General features: G+C 40.4%; 2 protein-coding genes across 10 annotated transcripts in view; both read right to left on the bottom strand.

The window, feature by feature from the left end:
* LOC137992909 (TNF receptor-associated factor 2-like) overlaps positions 1 to 10990 on the bottom strand; it is a 48600-nt gene extending 37610 nt beyond the window's left edge. For 3 of the 7 annotated variants that reach the window (XM_068838473.1, XM_068838475.1, XM_068838469.1), the window contains exon 1: positions 10861 to 10990. The gene's annotated coding sequence lies outside the window, so the exon portion shown is untranslated. Of the gene's footprint in view, positions 1 to 8006; positions 8076 to 8753; positions 8774 to 9969; positions 10036 to 10860 lie in introns of those variants that run through there. The other 4 variants (XM_068838476.1, XM_068838470.1, XM_068838472.1 and 1 more) reach the window with 4 other exon arrangements.
* Positions 10991 to 12129: 1139 nt separating this feature from the next.
* On the bottom strand, positions 12130 to 16503 carry LOC137992910 (uncharacterized). Of its 3 annotated transcripts, XR_011121771.1 has the most exons (6): positions 16381 to 16503; positions 15220 to 15366; positions 15030 to 15107; positions 14749 to 14838; positions 13091 to 13751; positions 12130 to 12273 (listed from the first exon to the last, which is right to left on the bottom strand). XR_011121771.1 is itself a non-coding variant. In XM_068838477.1 (5 exons), exons 1-5 carry the CDS (start codon positions 16400 to 16402, stop codon positions 13693 to 13695), a joined length of 396 nt encoding a protein of 131 aa, XP_068694578.1. In that variant the 5' UTR covers positions 16403 to 16503; the 3' UTR covers positions 12310 to 13692. The 3 variants fall into 3 exon arrangements, 1 of the variants encoding a protein (XP_068694578.1); XM_068838477.1 differs by lacking the exon at positions 12130 to 12273 and having other exon boundaries at positions 12310 to 13751; XR_011121772.1 differs by lacking the exons at positions 12130 to 12273; positions 16381 to 16503 and adding an exon at positions 16159 to 16368 and having other exon boundaries at positions 12310 to 13751; positions 15030 to 15366.
* Positions 16504 to 22500: the final 5997 nt, after the last annotated feature.

Genomic DNA, 22500 nt, shown 5'->3' with positions numbered 1-22500 from the left:
TTAACTGCTAATTTTCTCGCATTCCCTTGGGTAATTTTTTTTAAAAATTGGCTCAGTTCTAACCACGTACAGTTCCTATCAACTACCCTACATTTGTTAAAATCTGTCTGAATATAGTAAAGGAAAAGACAGATTACAGAATATTGGCAAAAGCGTCTCAGCGACCTTGACTTTTTACCGCTTCAAAATGTCAGGCAATATCATTTCCATAATGTGGCAAAGAACAAGAAAATTCGCCAAAGAAAAGGCGAATATAAGGAATTTAGACGAAAAATAGGAGTGTATCTTCCTGTCAAGATGTGATGTTGCCATGGCAACGTCCATAATCTAAAAATTAACACCCAAAAAATAACCCATATTTTATCGGTACCCATACTGGTAAATCTCTACAGGGAAACCTTCAAGAGAAATTAACTAGGTTTCTCTCCTGTAGTGACGGTATTCACAAATACTCTAGGGAGCCACTTTAAATACATCATGGCAAAATGCCCGAAAGGATCCTATGGAAATGAATAACTTTCTTCGAAAACAAATAGGGGGATCATATAGCTTACAAAAAAAAAACATTTATTTCCTTTTTAGGGTCCTGTTCCTCAGAGTACTCCTCTTACCCCGGGTCAAAATTTGTACGTCCCTAGTGATACGTCAAGTGAACATGAAGAAGTTTTGTTGAGAGTAGACGAAAAGAAGCGCTCTCTAGACTCTCTAAACACCTATTTAGCAGCAAGAGACATAAAGTCCAGTAAGATCATAGCTGCAAACCCTATGGGAGAAGGCGAGTGCACGACGAACGAAACGCTACTACACGCGAAAAGCAGGTCAAGCCACTGTCGCTATACTTAATGACATAAGCCCTCAGGATTCACAGTCTTTGTTCAGCGAGGTGGCCTCCTCAGGCGTGTTACGGCAACAGTTCATCTCGAGTGAGGAGGCTTCCCCAGAAAGCAACGTAGATGAGACGCTCATGGCAGCTCTTTCCGAGTGCTATGGTGCTGCAAGCAACTGGGCAACACGGCGACAAATACTATCGATAATGGCAGACAAAGTACGTTACAAGACTCTCCTTAAATACGTACCAGATCTGACAAAATAACGCTACACGGAAGCCAAACGTCACTGCTTGACACATGGCAGAGGAATGCCAGTACTTCATGAAAAAGCGCCAAGACGGGATGTTTCCCCCTCGCAGATTAAACATTTCATAATGTTTATAACGAGTCCACATATCATGCAAGATCTGCCATTTGGCCAGCGCTCTGTCGTACTCAGCGACAAAAGACAATAAAGGTCCCAAATGTTATCAGAACTCTAATCCCTGAGAGAGTGGTACAGAAGCACACAGCATATTGTGATGAGTGTAACTTCAGAGCGTTGAGCCGTAGCACATTGTTGCGAGTATTATCCGTCTGCTCAGCATCTTCAAGGAAATTTCTTCAAGGCCTCGACTACATAAGCTCGTCGGGTACTCAGGCATTTGACAACCTAGCAGAAGTAGCTGAGAAACTTGGGGACGCAGGAAAAGGGATGCACTGGGTCAAGGATGTCCAGAATCGCCTACGTGTGGCAAAACGCTACCTTAAAAGTGATTATAGGGTAAGTTTTCTCATTGATCATTTAGATCGCACTAAGGAGAAACCGCTGTAAACGGAGATGCTATCACGAGCAGTGGTTTACATTTATACGCTGCTTCAAAAGCTTAACTTATATCCACCCCAAGTTCTCAAAAATTAGAGGTTCCTGTTAACTAAAATGTGTTGCTGGTGAAGCATGCAAACTTTTTATCATACTTTTCTGGCATATAGAAACTTGTAGCTTTGAATCAATGAAAAAAAACAAAAACAAAACAAAACAAAAACAATAAAAGAAGTGAATTAACAAATACATCGCGCAGGTTGATGTTGAAGCATTCGTGGGTTTTGTTCTATCCATTGATTTAATTGATTTAATAATAGAGCATGGATAAGTTCATTTTCGGTTTTTTAATCCTTAAACAGTAAGAGAACTGAGAAGTCTTGTTTTCAATTGCAGGTGCATGTTTGTGAAGGTTCAACTGTGGCAGATCATTGCAGGTTGTTTGCATTGAGTGATTGCAAAGATCCTGCTTTTTATGATGACTGCAAACACAGCCATGACGACCGCTGCGATCGCTGCGAGTTGTTAGCATCAACAATGGATGAAATAGACAACACACTCGTTAAAAATGAAAGCAATTTATCAGGTGATGATTGTGAAGAAATGCGTTTCTTAGTAAAACAGGCAAAAGCTCAAATAGTATCGTGGAAGGCACATATTTTACGCTCAATCCACCAACATTCAGCAAGGATTGACTTCCTGGAATCACTAAACGAATCCTCTGTCCTTGTCATCCAGGACTGGGCCATGAAGTATTTGCCTCGGAAGTACCGCGAGAGCCAGACAGGCTGGTTTGGAAAACGAGGAATTCCTTGGCATACCAGTGTTGCGTTTACGAGAGTAGATGGCGAAATACAGAGGCTGACATTCTTCCATATTTTTAAGGCCTGCAGTCAGGATAGCAATGCCGTGTTCGCGGTAATGGCAGACGTGATCCAGCAGCTGAAATCCATCATGCCAAGCTTGACAACCGTCTACTATCGGCAAGACAATGCCGGCTGCTATCACTGCGGGCACGTCATTATTAGCTCAAGCAAATTAGGCCAAAAGGAGGGCATCGTACTGAAGAGGCTTGACTTTTCAGATCCACAGGGAGGAAAGGGTGCGTGTGACCGCAAGGAAGCGACCATCAAGTCTCACATGAGAGTCTTCCTAAATTCAGGAAATGACATCGAGACACCAGAACAGATGTTTAAAGCCATGGTATCTTTCGGTGGAGTGCCTTCCCTTAATGTCACGCTTTGTGAACCTTTTACAAGCGTGGAAACTCCAGCATTCAAGATAGATGGTGTAAGCCTTTTATCCAACATAGAGTATTCAGCTGAGGGGATTCGCCTGTGGAGGGCGTACGGAATCGGTCCGGGTAAGATCGTGTATCAACAGAAGTCTTCTGGATAAGGTTCAGGCACTTTATTGGATCTTGTGGTAGCCCAAGTACACTGAAGTAATTTTTCATCGATAAAAGAGCGAACAACTGCTTCCGCGAAGCCCTCAGGGGATGAAAAAGAATCCACAGGCTCGGGAGGGGAAGATGCTTCGACTAGCCGTTTTGCTTGTCCGGAAGATGGATGGTATAAAAAGGTTCATTAAGCATTCCTCAGTGCTTCGCCACTTGGACTGTGGTAAGCACCAATATACCCTTGAGCATGAAACCTTATACGACAAAGCTGGTGTCCAATATGCAGAACAACTGGAAGGACAAGGAGCCACTACGGTACCCGTCGTAAGTGTCCCTACCAAACACGCCAGTGCACGAAATCTGGATATCGGCTGGGCGCTGAAGGTAACTGGACCTCGACGTACTAGGTTCACTGTTGCACAACCGTCATATCTTACCAAAAAGTTCAAACTCGGAGAGATGACAGGGCAAAAAGCTGATCCGGCATCAGTGGCTCGATCTATGAAGCATGCAAAAGATATCAATGGTACCAGGATGTTCCACAGTGATGACTTCCTGACAGCCAATCAAATAGGATTCTTTTCACGTCTTGCGTCAAAGAAAACTCTCCCTGACGAAGAAGCTGAAATCGAGGTGATGGAAGCTGCTAGATATGAGGCTGACATTGATACCATGATATCTCAAGTGACTGACGATCTCACACCAATGCACCCGATTGTGTTTGACTCTTTCAGCCTTTGCGAACTGTCCTCTAAAGGGAAACTAAACACCCTTGCAATCCCATTCCTAAGAGAGATGTGTTGTCACTTTGGTATCGCTGTTGACGACATCAAGGTTAGGCGCCAGAAACCGTACATTGAAAAATTAAAAACGCTCAGTGACAAGTGTACTTGTAAGCAGCTATGATTAAAGTAGTATGTATTGGATTAAGTAAATTATATCCAAACCAAAATTCGACATTTTCTTTTCAAAGTTCTGGTCAAGTTTTCGTTTCTTTTCTGCCCGTGATTCTGTATTATTTCACAATGCAATGTATGATAAGGAATTTCAAGATAACATTTGCTAATTGTTTTTACAATACGCAGTTCTGTATACGAGTTTGAAAAACGCGACATTGGACTTTCATACTTGCTATTTGGTGGGGTTTAAAATCCTTAAAATTGCCAAAATTTAACATCGCCTGGATTAATGGGATAGCATTTTGTTCAGCGCAGTCTTATGACTGCTCTCTTTGAACGTTTTATGTTGTGCGTGCAATATAGTTAGTGGCACTTTTTGACAACTTTTTCCCCAAACTTCCCTTTGGCCGTTCTCGTCCTCGTTATTGCATCTCAGGTTGTCACGGTTCTTTGCGGGCTGACGATTTTATTCTTTTTCAAAGTTGAACTATCGAATATCTAGTACGTGCGCAGCGTTTTACTGAAGGGACCCGATATGCTACTTTCGTGTATTCAGAACTCACTTATCTCGCAAACAGTTAGGAATACAGTTTAAAATAGTAGGGCTCAATTTTTTGTCTCCATTAAGAGAGCCTGACTTGGGTTTATTACGTTCAAATCGTTGCGTGACATCCTTAAGGTTTTTCATAAATTCTGATTTCAACCTTAAAAGGTTGAAATCAGAATTTATTTTACCACAACCACCACGTAAAGTTTGTTCCCTTCATTTCGCACAAAATTTATTTTTTAGGCTTGATGCTTCCAAATAATTATGAAACAACCTCGTTCCCAGGGTCTCTCTTCTCTGCCTCCATTGTCGTTGAGAGAAGACCCTGGTTCACGCTGGTCACGTGTCTCCCAGAATCTGGGAGGTTGGCGAAATGTGTGTTAGGGGATGGGTGGCAATGTAGGCTTTGTTGACATTGCAAAGAAGGGAATCAGCACGCAATTGATTTTGTGGCCAGATAACCATTGACAAAACGTTTGACAGCAGTATTTTATGTACTACACATATGGAACCCGATGTGAAAGAAAAAAAGTTGTGGTCAAATCGATCAGACGCCACAGAAAGTTTTCATCCGTGTGAAGGTCCGGATCAACGAAGAATGCTAATAGTTTGCGACAATTTTAAAGGAAAGAAGATTTTGTTGTGCAAGAAAACAAGCGAAACGGTTATCCATGAAAAACAAACATGTTCAGCGATCAGCCGGTGTGTTGTTATTTAAGTTCTCGAGTCACATATCGACCTCAAATCCATCAAATCAAACTGTATTAGCATGTGCAGGTATTTCATTTTGTTCTTTGATTTTCGTTTTTCTTTCGAAAGTTAAACAACGTGATTGCTAAGGTCGCAATCTTGTACAGCGAGTCGACAGTTTGACTTATGATATTTATATTTCAACAACTTCGTGTAAATTGTCGATGTCGTTAAGATTTTTTTTACCACTGCACCGCGCTTTAATAGCGTGTATATTTTTAGTCGCAGTAAAATAAAAGAGACATCTTTATCAAGCAAACGTAGTGTTTGGTGTATTCTTTTATGTTAGTGTTTGTTCTGAAGAAGCAACTTTAAAGCGAACGTCAATCGCCGCTCGACATTGAAGTCGTCTTGTCGATCACAAAAGCTCTTGCTTTTAGTTTGACCGCTTTTGTGGGAATTCATCTCCTGTGGGAATATAACATCAGCTCTTTTGACCTTTTTATTTTAGAAATGCCTTGTTAAACGAATATTTTTTCGCCCAGGTGCGGTTGCGGGATCAAAATATAACGAAAACACTACCCTAGTGGAAAAATGTTTGTCGACGAGTGCCACGTGACCAGCGTGAACCAGGGTCTTCTCTCAACGACAATGGAGGCAGAGAAGAGAGACCCTGGGAACGAGGTTGATTATGAAAAACAAGCGCAGGATTACTGTGAAATTGATAATGATATTAAAGTCGCTCTTCATTCCTCACTTTAAATGAAATATACACGCAAATATGTTTTCTACATGTCAGTTCAAGTCCAAAAAGCCCTTTAAATCTTGCGATCGCATTCATAATACGCCAGTAATTAAAAAACGAAAGATATCTTGAGCAACTGAAAAGTGGCAGAAGTCACGGCTTGACTTCCGTGACACCATTTACACAAGTTGACGGATTGATGCTGTGACTTTGCCAATTTTGAGGGTGTTGATAGTAGGCGCTGGTAAAAAGCCCGGCGCTAATTTGTATATCCGGATTAAGACCAACGTTTCTACTAACTAAATCTAAAAATGTCGGGCGATTTGCTATTTTACCGGGAATGGATATTTCCTTCTGAAAAAATGCACTGAGCTGCGAATTTCGACCACGCAAAATTTTGCTAATTTTTCACGGCTTTCCCTGAATTTCTGTTTCGACACAGAAGTGAATGTTTAGGCTCGAATTACTCGTTGACACATATTAAAGAAGTTTCTGGGCACAAATGTGAGGTTAAAAGCGATGCGAACTGAAAATGGGGATTGATTTGAATATAGCATCTTACGCTAAAATAGTGGCATTTTCTCTGATCGCGGGGGCCGAACAGAATTTCGTCATATTTGGGAATTAAAATCAATCTTTCAAGAAAAAAATCCCACCACTTTTCTTACAGTATGATAGGCTATCTTTGTATGAAATATGAAGAATTTTGTTTTTATCATCATGTGCCAACCTTTCTTATTTTCGCTCGGTTTTGAGTGGACATTTCCTCTTAAAAAGTCTTTCTTAATAGATGTTACTAAGTCAGTTTACATAGTCACTTATGTATTCCTGGATCCTCTCTTATGCGGTCCGTGAATGAACTCTATTTCCTCACAGTATTATGGTCTCTGATACAGTTCTTTTTTTTTTAATTCATCAAATCAATAACCACCACACCAGATAAATGTTACTCCCATAGAAGAGGACTCCACAGAAAGCAATTTAGAAATTCAAGAAAAGGGAAAGTTACAGGAGATGCTGATTATCGGTGACTCATCAGTGTTGGATTTGCGCTCTGAACAGTCCGATATGAACTTCCTAGACAGTGGTTACTATGAGGTTTGCAATGTGAGGACAACTCCAGCTGTCTAATACGCGGAATTTTGGTTCTTGCATTAAGCATGGAAACCATCGTTATTAGCAAGCATTCATTGAGTACTGGACGTTATGGGAAAGACTTTCAAAGACGATGCAGGCAAAATAAAATACAGTCGATACAGATAAAAAGACAAAAACGCGAAGACAATATAGACAAAAACATAAAAAACAAAGACTCCCTGCATTAACTATGCTGCAATACATTCCATACGCGACAAAGGCATTGCGTATTGAATGGCTTCTTGGAAGGCACAAGATTAGCAAGATTAGAAGTGAAATGCGGAAACTTCAGTGGTCAGGGGTACCCAACGTCAATTTTCGGAAAATATCTGTTCGAAAGACGATTTGAGATCTAGAATTTTCGGAACATTTGCTGTAAAATTTCTTGCTTGCCTGCCTCTCCTAGGATTTTCGAACATCTGAAAAATGGTATAATTGCCCATTTTAAACGGATTTTTACCCTAAAAAGGTCACCTAGAATTTTCTGGAGCATTTTTTCTGGTGGAAGTTTTCGAAAAGGTAAGTTCTGATCTCTATAATTTTCGGATCACTAGACTTTCAGCTAGGAAATCCGAACAGATGAAAGAATTTTAGGGGATTAAAATATGCCTATACATGTATCTACCGCTTAAATACAAAAATACGTTTAACAATGCTATGTTTAAGTGGTTTTGAAGTATATTCTCGTTGAGTGCCCCTGACTTGTTGAAGCACCTCAGTTTCCTTTTGGAAGAAAGTAAAACTCATCAAAACTTCAGTTTCTATCGTTTGAATCTATAAAAGCTATTAGGAATGTTTTTGTCTTAAGCGAAGACAATTGCGATTGAAGAGTGAGACAATTGGAAGGCAATCCTAGATTAGTCGGACCGGAAGTTATTCTGACTTGTGAGGAACTCAGTTTCGTTGAACTGGGTGACCTATTTTCTGCTTTTCGACGTTCAGACATTTTCTACTTACCTTAACTTGCATTTCCTTAAGACCAGAGGTCATAAACAAGTTCTCAGGATACATTTTCTGACAAAACCATTAATGAATGACCAATACATCTCTAATACGCTTTGGCGATTAAACAGAAGGAACAAATATAATGGGGAATCCCCTAATAACATGCCTTTTTCGATATTTCGCGCTGTGGTCAAAACATATCATGAGATTGTCTTGGTGAAAGTCAAATGAAAAAAATTAGCTCCCGCGAACTGTTGATCGAACCTCCTATGATCTTGGCGATCTTTAAGTCTACAGTTCAGTACATGAGCAGCAAACCCGTCACCGCTCCGGCGTCGTCAAAAAAGTTAAAGTAGTCGGAAAGTGAACCAAATTCGTAAAGCGAAAACCGCATAAAGTCGAGAATTGTGCAACGAAAGTAATCCAAACTAGGAGTCTCGTTCTGATAGAATTGAAACCAGCGAGACTCGTGTAAGAAATGGCTACTAAGGGAATATGTAGGAATGATATTCTTGTACTGTCTTCAATTGACCATCATTTCCTGTCACCTGAAGTGGTTTACGATCTCTAAGTTTACGTAGCTTCAGTTAAGTTTGGGACTGAGGGAATAAACTCAGTTAAAGGTTAGTTTTACATTACTGGCCATAGTTACAGGCGGTTGTAAGCTGTTTATGTCAGTCATTGGATTAGAAGTGGAATTAGTAAACAGTTGACTGACTGACATATTCGCTAACTAGGACACTACACAGCGTGCCTTACCTGCCGCCGGTGACCAAGATCAGACGGAGCGTTTAATTGATTTGCTTTTTGCGTTTCGGCCAAACCGAATTGAAGTGCAGGACAGGGGACCTGTTTTTAAGAGCAAGGTTGATACCCCCGTTTTATTTTTATGTTGTCCGAGAGAGGTTGTGGGGAATTTATCGCTGTAACAGAGCTGATACCGAGTTAAAAGCGGACGAAAATTGCCGACGGAGCAATCAGCATCATGACTTGCTTGATTGACGTTTAGAGGAAGAGAAACGCATGCACAGGCCAGTGAGACTCTTTGACTAGTTTCTCATTCCTATTACGCGGTTTGTAGTAACTCGGCCAGACAAATTAGATGTTTGAAACCGAGATTGCACAATAAAAAAGCAAGGAATCTCCCATTTTTGCGGAACAACTGTCAGAAAATATACTTGTACCTCTTCAAAGGAAAATGACGTAAATCTTTAACTAATTAGTGCTAATTTGACGATTGCTTTCGACGCATGTCCGCAATGAAAAGTTACAAATGACGCTATTTAGTTTTTTTTTAGTCACTGGTTTCTCGCTGAAATTGTGTGACATCAGGCAGAAACTGAACCCAGGTTGTACTCTGTTTGATCCTTTGAGCAAACCACGCTTCGATTTTCTCAGAAATGTGGTTCAAGGGCCATAATATTCACGTATTGGGCACATGATTAGCTGGACTGGTTAACCAATAGGTGCATACATTGTTCTTTAACTAATTTCCGCTTCCACTGAAACGTCTCAAACCGAAAAGAAAAAATATAGTTACGTGATAGAACAATATTTTCAGCGAAAGCTTCATACAAAATCAAGCCAATGATTCAAAGCCTTTCTTTTCGCTCACTGTTTTAGGAGAGCAAACCGAAATACTTTCTCAGCTGTAATAATTAGGCCATATTAATCACACAAGGCAGTAGCAAGCTAGAGGACCTCACGACTTTCTGAGTCAGATGCCGGGTAATGATGCTTTACTATTCATTGATGAAACCAATGAATAATATCATTTAATAGCGGCAAAGGTGTTTGAGAGCGAAAGTAGACTCTCATTATATTGTCGCTGGACTCCGCGCTTGGCGCGTTTCTTTTGATCTTCCGTGCCTCCCCTGATGTTTGCCAATTAGTGTTCTCACGGCAAAGCGTTTCAAGATTGTAGCCAGCGGGCTACAATCACTGAACCACCCTCCAAATATTTCAGTTGACTGACCTTCGTTAGGTGAAATCAGTTGAAGGTCTTCTTTCAATTCATCTTCAAAGGGTAAGTAGCTTCCGTGTTGTGGACTAGTTAAGAAATGCGCGCGTTTATTTTAGGGCGCCAATAAAATACTAGTTCTCAGAATTGTTAACGGTTATTGGAGAAACAGCCAATGAAAGTGAGAGATTAGATGTCGTGACAGTGTGTCCACTATAAACACAAACATGAACTAGTTAGCCATTCAGTGAAGTGTGTTCACTTACTATTAGCAGAGCGGAGAGAAACAAAAGCTGGAAATGTATTTCTAAGAAAAAAAACACGAGTGACATTCTGCTTGCAGAAAAATACTAATGATCTTTGTTGAAAGTGAAAGCAACAAGGAAATTTATCCCTTATCATGATTCCAATGGTTACTGCTATCCTTAGGTGAAAGAACGCTTGGCTGTTGTCTATGGTTTTAGTACAAATCATCCACGCATCACTCATCTTTTGACAAGGAAGGTGGTCGAATGTTAATCGTCAACGAAATTTAAATACTGAACGCCGTAGACAAAAACTTTTTATGCCATTACCAAGAATAGAGGGATGATATCTTGTTTCATTTAGTATACGGAACGGATACCACCAAGGCAGATTGTCCTTATTTCAGACCCACTGTTTATATCGTGAGCCTTTCACCTTCCTCTAGACTCTTTGTCTTCATCAAACGAATTTCGTCTCAATGTATTTGCACAAACATTTCACAACGAAGACACTTCCCTTTGCGATAATATATGCCTAACCGAAACAGTACATCAATCTGTTGACTGCACGAGTTTCATTTCCGTTTTGTATGTTAAGAGAATGCAACTGAGGTACTGTATTCCTGCTCAAACAATGGGGATGCATGCTTTGAACACTTACCATCTTCCACTCCACTATATATGTCTTGGCGAGATCAAACATGTTCTGAACAGGGTAAACTTGATCTCCACACCGGTATCCTAAATTCCTGTTTTTCAAGCTGGGCTATAGCTTGATCGGGGAATTACCCAATTATATATACCGCTTTCATAAATTAAAAAAGGGGGAAGGAAGGAGGGGGGGGGGGGGAGGGGGGGGAGGGTGTCTTACACCACAGGGGCATCAGGGGCATCATGCTTCCGTGAACAAGGGATAAGAAAACTAAGCATTGAAATCAAACAAACAATAGTAGATCTCAAGGTAACATTTCCTCTTTTAAGATCTGTTTTTGGACGTTGTCAGTCTGTCGAGTCTATCGAAGAACAGTATTTCGTGACCTTCGCTGGTTTTACTGTAGCAATAGCAATCGTTAGTTGTATGGGGTCTGCATGCGGTACAGTCGTATATTTAACTCACTGCTCTTGTAGAAACTCTCTGGAGGGCTTTATATGAGAACATCATAGCAATTGTCAAATTTCAAAATTCGCACATTCACATTTCCTCATCCGAGTATTCCATAAACGATTTCCTTCGGGAGGAATGAGGACCATACCCTCAATGTACACGATTGAAGCCCCCCCTCGTAATCGTCGACTTGCTAATTATTAATTCATGTCGACCAATGAAAGCGCTGATCTAAGCGACCACGAAAATCCAATTATCTTGAATTTGCATTGGCATGCTTCAACTGATCCACATCCACGTATTTTTTACTGGTAATGGCTTTCTGCTATACAAATAAATTAATACTCATATCTAGGGTTGCTTGTTTGCTTCATCGATTGGCTGCGTGTATCGGTCAGACATACAAAATGCACTCCAGGTTAAAAACTGACTCTGAACCAAAAACACAGTGCGTATCAAAACAGTGTCACGCAATCATATTTACGGAAATCCATAATTCCATGCTCAAAAGAATATCGCGTTTCTGATTGGTCAATGACGAACGCATTTGTAGGTTATATAGTCCCATATTAAAGTTGCTATGGAAGCAAAGCAATGGAGTGATTTTGTTGAGAAAATAATAAAACAATCTTACGAACTTGCTCGTGCATTTCGTGTTTTATGGTCATTCGTGATGTTTTGAAAGTTCTCAAATTGCACTCGCCTACGGGTCGTGCAATTTTGAAAACTTTCAAAACATCACTCGTGCTCATAAATCACGAAAGGCACTAAATTTCCCATACTTATATCCGTTATAAAAATACTGCATAGCTTCCAGCGAAGATGAAACTCCTCAAACTCTAAAGGTAGGCGGGATATATTTTGCAAATTGAGCCCTTTTTGAACATGATAATTGTTTCGAGATCGTTCGAATCAACTGATATTAGATGGTATGTTGGAGTCATGATTTTGTCTGTTTACTACTGTTCCCTTCATTTGTAAACATTCAAATTTCTCGTTATTTTTCGTAGGTGCAAATGTACGTGTTGCTCTTCGGACGAGGTAACAAAGGCAGAGGAATGCTTCTGCTGTAGCGAAATTGATCGGTGCCGGGGGAAGCTGGAAGCAGTTGCAGATGATAAAGTACTACCACCGATCGGCCTGGATTTCAATCTTGTTGTCTAGACGAGTGGGTTTGAGGAATAGCCGCCACAGGATTAAGAAACCGAAAGAACGAGCGATACACACATCAACGTATGATATACCCCATGAAGTCCAAAACAAGACGAATAAACTGTCGGTATGAAACTGATCGTAGAAATCTATTCAGGAGCAAGGAAAATTATTGCCATTGTCGCTCTTAATTGCTACGTTATAACAAACATGAAAATATTTCCCGACAAGGAAAAGTGCAATCCAAGTTGAGCTTATTATACAGCGCTCTAATACCGATACTTCGCAGTTTGGCCTTGCTCATACATTGATGTGTATCGCTCGTTCTTTCGGTTTGTTAATCCTATGGCGACTATTTTTAAAACCCACTCATCTAAACAACAAGATTGAAGCCCAGGCAGATCAGTGGTTCTGTTGTTCTCCGTCATCTGCAACTGCTTCAGTTCCAGGTACTCCACTCACCGATCAATTTCGCTAGTAACAGCAGAAGCTTTCCTTACCCTTTCACTGGCCTTTGTTACTGCTTCCGAAGAACAACACGTACATTTGCACCTAGAAAAAAATAACGAGAAATTTGAATTTTTACAAATGAAGGGAACAATGGTAAACAGACAAAATCACGACTCCAACATACCATCTAATATCAGTTGATTCGAACGATCTCGAAGCATTCCTCTTGTTCTTTCTCTTGAGCTACTTCTCGTCGATATGCGGCTGCTTTTTCCTCAGTAGCCACGAGTCTAAATCTTCATAATCACAGGTAAGTGACTCAGAATATTTTTTCTGAGTCAAGCGATAATTCCGAAGTCGATAAATCATGATCGATAAAAGACGAAGCTTCGCTTTCTGACAAGTTTTCCATTGTTTATATACTCAAGTAGCAGCGAGCGATTTGTTGAGTAAGTGACGTCATAAGTCCTCGCTCCAGGCTTTCTCCAATAAGTATGCAGGCGAAATAACATTGAAATGTTGGTGAAAGTAAGTTAAATTCATTATTTGAAAAGCGTATGCAACAGTTTGGCGGCGTTTCCTCGAGGATTTGAGACTTTTTAAAAAATCGTGTTTTTTCGTCAAGAGTTTCCCTTTAAAGAAGAGGCCACGAACATTTAAATCCATACAGTGGCACCGAATCAGTTGTTAAGCATTTTTATACATTTACAGAAGTAACTAGTTAAAGTTTTGTGCTCCTTGTTGTTCTTGCAGTTTTCCTTTTTCTGTTAACACTCCTGGAGCATCTCACAGTTCACTCATCTCAATCCTGCATGTTGCGTCCGTGCATTGAATTGGGAAGTGATCTAGAATGGAGAATTGTGTTCGTTGATCATCGTTTTGATGGCAGCTACATAGAGGCGGGATATTACAAGGCGGCGCTTAGATATGAATTTCATTTCGAGTGGTAAAATATTGAAAAAAAAATCATATTTTCAAGCCACCGTGTAATTGCCTTTTTCTTATATAGAGCAAAAAAAACAAAAAAAACAACAACAACAACAACAAGAACAAACGTCATCTCGAATCCTTGCGGCTCGCCGGCCGGAATGTCTTCTCTTTTTCACAATTCTTCTTGTCTTGCAAGGAATTTCGTGAAGAATTTTGGGTCGAAGGATTTTACGTCAGCTTTGGAGAACTCTGCGAATCTATCGCTCGCCATTCTTCACTGACTGTTTGTACAAACAACCGTGCAGTAGCGGGAAATGGTCTCATCAATATCCCCACTAGTGCAGGATATGGAAAATACGCCCCTTGGGTCCTGGATTTCGATAACTGCAAAATGTCCCCTCACTGCGAAATATCTTCGCTAATCTATTATTCACGGTGATTGACTACGTCGCCGTTAAGGACATTTTATTAACTGCGAAATATTCCCTCTACCTTATTATTACGTTTGGCTTTCGCCGTTACTGAAATTTCAATAACTGCGACATATTTTCCCTCTGTATTTTGTTAGTGAGTACTACTTCGCCGTTAATGACATTTCAATATAATATATATAATATATTGAGTGCCTTTGTTGCGAATTTTATTGTTATCTATAGAGTAGAATAACTGCAAATTTTTCATTTGTCAAAGTACCGGCCGACCATCATTTTCCCTCTTAATTTGATTTACATTTCCTCTAAATTGTTAGCAGAGTACCATTTTTGGTAACTGGCCCTTAGTGCATGAAGTGCACTGAAAACGTTAGGTTATGTAAAAGTGTGAGAATTTTCCTCTGTCTTGTTCTAATTCTCGCTCTAATTTAGAATGTCTTTAGTTTTACTCTGGTTTTGAATCATACTGAATTGTAAATACCTTCATTGTAGTGTTCCTGTGGCAGTTTTGACGAGATACTAAAGATCCTGACCTGTACATGTGCAGGGTTCTCATTGCAGCTCCTAGATACTTCGTTTGAGAGAAAGAAAAATCAGCCGGTTACGACTGAATTTCGTCAGAGCTGTGGCCGTAATAAAATGGTCGCGATTTGCGGGCAATCATGCTTTCAGAATTATCCAGCTTCCATTGAGTACTTTACATTGAAACAGACGTGATAAAAGCCAGTGTTTCCTATAATTCAAGTAACAAAAAGCCTTTACCTTCATCATAGCGTTGTACAACATGCTCGCTCTCTCTATCAGCTCGCACTAAGGACCCACATAGCCACTTGAACCGCCCTAAAAATACACACCAAACCGCGAGAAAAGACTTCCTAACGCTTGCTAATAAACATCGCAAAAGTCGGAAGAAGCGGTAGCTGTAGTCAGTAAGAATGGAAAAAGCCATTACCGATCAACTGAGCAGGTTGGATAGAGCCCTGAACACTTGATCTTGCACCTCTCTTCAGTTGTACTGGATCACAAATTGTCAGCCTTGTTGTCAGCCTTGTGGTCACCAGCCTTGTTGTTACCAGCCTTGTTGTCAGCCTTAGATGACCTGTTAAAGGATAGGGGAATAACCTACACATTGGTCATTGAAGTGTGCTCAATTAGCGTACTTATGTCCAGGTTTGACCCTAATTAGATGCACGCCCAATTTTGACATCCAACACAAAGTGTCCCTTTAAGTCTAAGTATTTGCTACCTATTTTCAACAATAAGTTAAGGGTAAAGGTTAGCGTTATTTTTAGCTTTGGGTAAATGCAGCAGTTAATCTTCACTTAAAGAGCAGCATTTGGGGGACACTTTGTGGCATAAATTGTCTTTATTCTGAGACACAAGTGATGTTGAAGTTGGCTAGAAGAGCAAGGGGACACTTTGTGACGCTTATTGAAATCCGCGTGTATCTAATTAGGGTCAAACCTGGACATAAATTAGTGGGCGAAAAGAAGAAGCGTGCGACGTTGTTTTCAAAAGCTGGAAATGAGTGACACTCTGCTTGTCGAGCAAATACTAATAATCTTTGTCGAGAGCAACAGGGAAATCTATCAACTTATTATGATTCCAGTGGTTAGTTTTGTTCTGTAATAGACCTAATCGGCTAACTCAATGTTGTGCCCAATTCAAATCTCCCGAGGCTAAGATTCTTTGTGTATTGTATTTGCATGATAATGTAGCATTCATATTTAAATGATATGGAAATGCTTGGAACAAAACGTTTTATTCCCAAAGGGTTTGAATTGGGTACAACATTGAGTTAGCCGATTAGGTCTATTGAACTAAGAACGCAAGGTGTTGCCTATGTGTTTAGTACATACGAAAGCGGCGATAGGATCTACCTTTCACCTACCTCTAGACTCTTTGTCTTCATCAAACGAATTTCGTCTCAGTGTATTTGCACAAACATTTCACAACGAAGACACCTCCCTTTGCGATAACATATGCCTAACCAGAACAGTACATCAATCCGTTGACTGCACGAGTTTCATTTCCGTTCTGTATGTTAAGAGAATGCAACTAAGGTACTGTATTCCTGCTCAAAACAATGGGGATGCATGCTTTGAACACTTACCATCTTCCACTCCACTATACATGTCTTGGCGAGATCAAACATGTTCTGAACAGGGTAAACTTGATCTCCACACCGGTATCCTAGTGTGAGTTAAACTGGATGTGAACTGCCAAATTCCTGTTTTTCAAGCTGGGCTATGGCTTGATCGGGGAATTACCCAATTCCACCCTTTGGTAAATTAAAAAAGAGGGAGAGGGGGGGGGGGGGGGTCTTACACCACAGGGGCATCATGCTTCCGTGGACACGGGATAAGAAAACTAAGTATGAAATCAAACAAACAATAGGAGATCTCAAGGTAACACTTCCTCTTAAAAGATCTGTTTTTGGACGTTGTCAGTCTGTCGAGTCTATCGAATCACAGCATTTCGTGACCTTCGCTTTCGCTGGTGTTACTGTAGCAATAGCAATCGTTAGTTGTATGGGGTCTGCATGCGGTACAGTCGCATATTTAACTCACTGCTCTTGTAGAAACTCTCCGGAGGGCCTTATGTGCGAACATCATAGTAATTGTCAAATTTCAAAATTCGCATATTCACATTTTCTCATGCGAATATTCCATAAACGATTTCCTTCGGGAGCAATGAAGACCATACCCTCAATGTACTCGATTTTGAAGCACCCCCCCCCCCCCGTCTGTTCGCAATCGTCGATTTGCTAATTATTAATTTATGTCGACCAATGAAAGCGATGATCTAAACGACCACGAAAATCCAATTATCTTGAATTTGCATTGGCATGCTTCAACTGATGCACATCCACGTATTTTTTACTGGTAATGGCCATCTACTATACAAATAAATTAATACTCATATCTAGGGTTGTTTGTTTGCTTCATCGATTGGCTGCGTGTATCGGTCAGATATACAAAAAAACGTACACTCTGAACCAAAAACACAGTGCGTATCAAAACAGTGTCACGCAATCTCCTTTACGGAAATCCATAATTTCATGCTCAAAAGAATATCGCGTTTCTGATTGGTCAATGACGAGCGCATAAGCAGGTTATATAGTCCAATATCGAAGTTGCTATGGAAACAAAGCAATGGAGTGATTTTGTTGAGTATATAATAAAACAATCTTATGAACTGGCTCTTGCATTTCGTGATTTATGGTCATTCGTGATGTTTTGAAAATTCTCAAATTGCACTCGCCTACGGGTCGTGCAATTTTGAAAACTTTCAAAACATCACTCGTGCTCATAAATCACGAAAGGCACTCAATTTTCTATACTTATATCCGTTATAAATGATACTGCATAGCTTCCAGCGAAGATGAAACTCCTCAAACTCTTAAACCGGCTAGAACAACTAAGAACGCATTCGACTAAAGGTAGGCGGGATATATTTTGCAAATTGAGCCCTTTTTGAACATAATAATAGTTATAATAATAATAATATAATAATAGTGTATTTACAATTTAAAAAATATAAAAAATTTAAAAATTACATGTAAATGTAGATTTTAAATATTATTATTAAAAGGAATAATTGCACTAGGAAAAAAGCTTCTTTGAAGCCGCTCCGTTTTACACTTATATGGGGTTCTGTGAGTATTATTCCTCATCGTACGTCCATGCGCGCTCACCCTCGTCATTGTCAGGTGCTTTGAGAGAGGGCCCTTCCCATCAATACAATACAAAGATCATTGCGGCGAACATCCAACCTTGGGCATTCAGCACCTTCACATGCCCTGCTATAGGTATGTTTGGGAAAGATAATACCAAAAGCTCGTTTCTGGACTCTTTGGAGCTGTTCAGACAGATAGGAAGGAAGAGCATAATGCCAGACTACGTAGCTATATTCCAAAATAGAGCGTATCAAAGACACATAAATTGAGACTAGGTCAGCTGCTGGGACACCACCCCGACGTAAAACACGTAGGATATGTAAGCGTTTCGATGCCTTAGCAACTACTGATGCGATATGTTGGTTCCACTTTAAGTCATTCTGAATAATAAGCCCCAGGACCTTATGTGATGTTACCACTTCTAACGGTTGATCATCAATTGTTAAGGGGGATAACTGGGGTTTTTCCTTGAAGAAACACAAACGCAACTCTTTGCATTTCTTAGCGTTAAGACGCATCCAGTTGTCAGAGGCCCAGCTGTTTATATAGTCAAGTGTAGACCGGGAAGATGATAAGCTACCCTTACTAAGGTTCTCTGACAACGAGACATCATCTACGTACTTCCACCTTTCCGAAATTAGGTGACATGGCCCTCCCCAAATCATTGACCATTATGAGGAAAAAAAATCGGGGCTAGTTTGGTCCCTTGGGGGACCCCTGCTTTGACAGGGAGCCATTCCGAAAATGTCTGATGTAACTTAACGCGCTGTTTTCTATCAGATACAAAGTTAATGATCCAAGGGATCAGACAAAGTCTAACGTTAAGGTTAATAAGCTTTTGGACAAGGATTTTATAACCAATACGGTCAAAAGCTTTTGAAAAGTCCAAAAAGCAGACTCGGAGATTTTCATTAGGACTGTCTAGCTGTAAAAGCAAATTATGGACCATATCTAACAGACAGTAAGATGTGGATGTTCCTTTCAAGCAGCCAAACTACATAGGGTCAATTTTATCCCTAACATCCTCAATCAACCATGAAACCACAAAGTCTTCTAAAACCTTTCAAAGGCAGGGTGTGAGTGAGATTGGTCTTATATCACTCTCACATGTGGGCTTTGTGACTTTGGGGATTGGGATGATATTAGATTCCTTCCACGAGATTGGCAAAGCCCCAGACAACAAAGATACATTAAAAATAGTAGCAGCTGGGGTTGCTAGTTCAAAAGCAAACTCTTTAAAAATTCTGCTAGGAATATTGTCGGGCCCATGGGCCGTATGGGGCTTAATTGAAGTAAGTTTTTTACATACTTCATAAGGTTGTACCATGGGCAACGTATCGCCTGTGGGGGGGAAAGCTGGCAGCAAAGACAAATAAAGTGGGGGGATGTCCGAACCCACAGATGCAAAGAAATTATTAAGCGCATTGGCTAATTCAGGATCAGATAAGGTCTTACCATCACGCTCTAATAAGAGGTGTCTGGACTTCTCAGATCTACCCCACATCTTGTTAACTATCCCCCACCACTTACGACAGTTATCTTTCTTTAGATCTTGAACTTTGGTTTGATGAAAAGATCGTTTGAGTTCAGCGATCGTCTGCTGGACTTTGTTACGTAGGGATTTCCAAAGGGGGGTATTCTGTGAATGGAAAGCCTTTTGGCGTTCTTTGACATGCATTTTAATTGATGGAGTTATCCATGGTTTATCTGAGTGGTGGAATTTGATAGACTTCAAAGGGAAGAAACGATCTACTGCACTTGTTAAATCGGCCGTGAAAGAGCTAACAAGCTTGTCCACACATGGATTAATCAAATCCAAACCACCAAACTAGTTATAGGTAGATACCCACCTCCCAAAAGCGTTGACAGCATGACGAGGGAAACGTCGAACAGGACGTTTAGCAGTGCATGGCCTAGAATGTTTAGCAGTGCATGGCCTAGAACGTGAATATCAGTTTTACATTTTAACATGCATGAACTGTCGAGCGCACAATATGCCCCGTGAGACGGTGATAGAGATGGTTTACTGATGACGCAAGTAACCAATCAATGATTTATTCATAAGAAGTATTTATTTAAGGCAAATACAAGAGTTTTGAGCATCGCTATTTCGATCAAGTTATACAGCTTCTTGAATGTTACTGGAACAAGCTCAGAGATGGTCGAGTAGTCATCGAGTTTCCACATGAGTGTAGACTCGCCTGGAATTTTTAGATCATTCATTATGACGAGCCGTGACAACCACGGCCCGAGCCGACTTCCCGGACGGACCCCCGCGGGAACACTATCAAACCAGTCCGAGTGACAAGATCCATCGAGCCTAACCCAATGTTGCATATCTTTCCAAAAATCAATATTCTAATTCAAGGTGGTAGACTTTACACTCAAGCCACGGAGTCCAGCGACTAGCGCCTGGTGATCAATTGAGTAGAAAGCCTTTCGAAAGCGGTCCAATAAGGCGGATCTTACAGTCCACCAAGAGTTGTCGGTGGCCGCCGGGCTGAATATGACAATAATTGAAAGGTCACGGATGAGTCGGGGATAAAACCATACTGATTACGATCGATGAATGGATTAGGATCGATAGACGAAAGCGTTAGATGGATTTTAGGGTGATAGGGATGGATGATGGAGACAAGTGAAATTGTTTGTTTATGTTGCAATATCATTGTGAACAGATAATTTCCCATGTAACTGCATACACCAAAATACCAACTCTTCCGATGCAAGTTTGTTAATAAAGCCATGGGCAGATGTCTTACTCTAGTTGTTTTTTAAGCATTCCAGGAGAACACGTCTACATAAGGAAAAAGCTATTAGCGAATATTTTATTTCAACTGAATCTCAGAAATTGTAACACACATTGGTAGCAAAGCAAGATGTTCCCAAAGGTCCGACAACAACTGCATTTACTTAAAGAAGAGGCCGCGACTATTCTTGTTCTTGCAGTTTTCCTTTTTCTGTTAACACTCCTGGAGCATCTCACAGTTCGCTCATCTCAATCCTGCATGTTGCGTCTGTGCATTGACTTTTGATGGCAGCTACATAGAGGCGGGATATTACAAGGCGGCGCTTAGATATGAATTTCATTTCGAGTGGTAATATATTGAAAAAAAAATCATATTTTCAAGCCACCGTGTAATTGCCTTTTTCTTATATGGAGCAAAAAAAAAAACAACAACAACAACAACAAGAACAAACGTCATCGCGAATCCTTGCGGCTCGCCTGCCGGAATTTCTTCTCTTTTTCAAAATCCTTCCTGTCTTGCAAAGGAATTTCGTGAAGAATTTTGGGTGGTAGGATTTTACGTCAGCTTTAGAGAACCTTTTTTTTTCGCCATTCTTCACTGACTGTTTGTACAAACAACCATACAGTAGCGGGAAATGGTCTCATCAATATCCCCACTAGTGCAGGATATGGAAAATACGCTCCTTGGGTCCCGGATGTAATGTATGAATTTTATGAGTGTCTATATAATAAGTGTAGATAACAGTCAGGCGAAAAATGGGCTGTAAATCAAATATATATATATTTTTTATCTTCGGTGAGACGCGTTTGGCATGTCTTAAACGTGGTGATAAATACTTCCGTTGACACCGGGCGGTGAGGTGAATCTATGTGTTATCCTAAATATTTTTATCAGGGGTACTACTTCGGGTACCCCACACAACAGAGTAACAATTGTTTATTAGTAATTGTGTTTTGGCTCTTGTTTCGCTTGTTTTATATACGTCATCTGTGTCTACTGGTATTTTTCTACACGAGGTAACAGCCTTTATCAGGCCATTGAAGATAATTTACTTCCATACCGCTGTGGCACAGTATCAGTTGTTCCGGCACCATTTCTATAATGCCATTTAATACGTAACTGAATGCTAATAGTTAAAGGTATATATCAGGGGCGGATTTGGAGGGGGGCCGAGGCGGCCGCGGCCCCCCCTTTCAGTTCGTCGGAAAATTTTTTTTTTATCAAAATATACAATAATTTTATCATTTTGTAAGCAGTCTGTTGGAGCTTTTGATTTTTTTAGCTAAAGCGTGATTTTTCGCTAATAGTATGACCAAAGTTGTGCGAATAAACTTTCAACTTACAGGCGTTAATATTATCCTTTCGAAATGAGGAAGAAGACTGGATGCGAAATACTTGTCTATAGTCAGCCTATCTTACAGAGACTGTAACAACGTAAAATCTTAATGCCTATATACATAATCATATATATTTTGTGGCTTTGAAGCGAAGAGTCAAGAACCATGCATAATTATAACCATAACTTATAATTTTATTCAATATGGAATCCTGATACATTACGTTCCAGATATTGCACCAGAGTGCATGTAAGAGTACCCAAATTTTCAAATTTTCTGGGGGGGCATGCCCCCAGACCCCCCTAGAAAGTAGCGCCTAAGGCGCTACTGAGGCGCGCTGACGCGCTGATTAGTATTCTTGTTCGGCCCTCACTTTCAAAAAATGCTGGATCCGCCCCTGTATATAGGTGCTACTTGTTCTTGTAGCTTTCCTTCCTTTGAACATTAACACTCCTCGATCATTTGAC

This window comes from Montipora foliosa, chromosome 2, assembly GCF_036669935.1.
Source record: "Montipora foliosa isolate CH-2021 chromosome 2, ASM3666993v2, whole genome shotgun sequence".
In the NCBI taxonomy this organism is placed as follows: domain Eukaryota; kingdom Metazoa; phylum Cnidaria; class Anthozoa; order Scleractinia; family Acroporidae; genus Montipora; species Montipora foliosa.
Note: the sequence above shows the minus strand (reverse complement) of the source record. Positions and strands in the feature narration are given on the sequence as shown.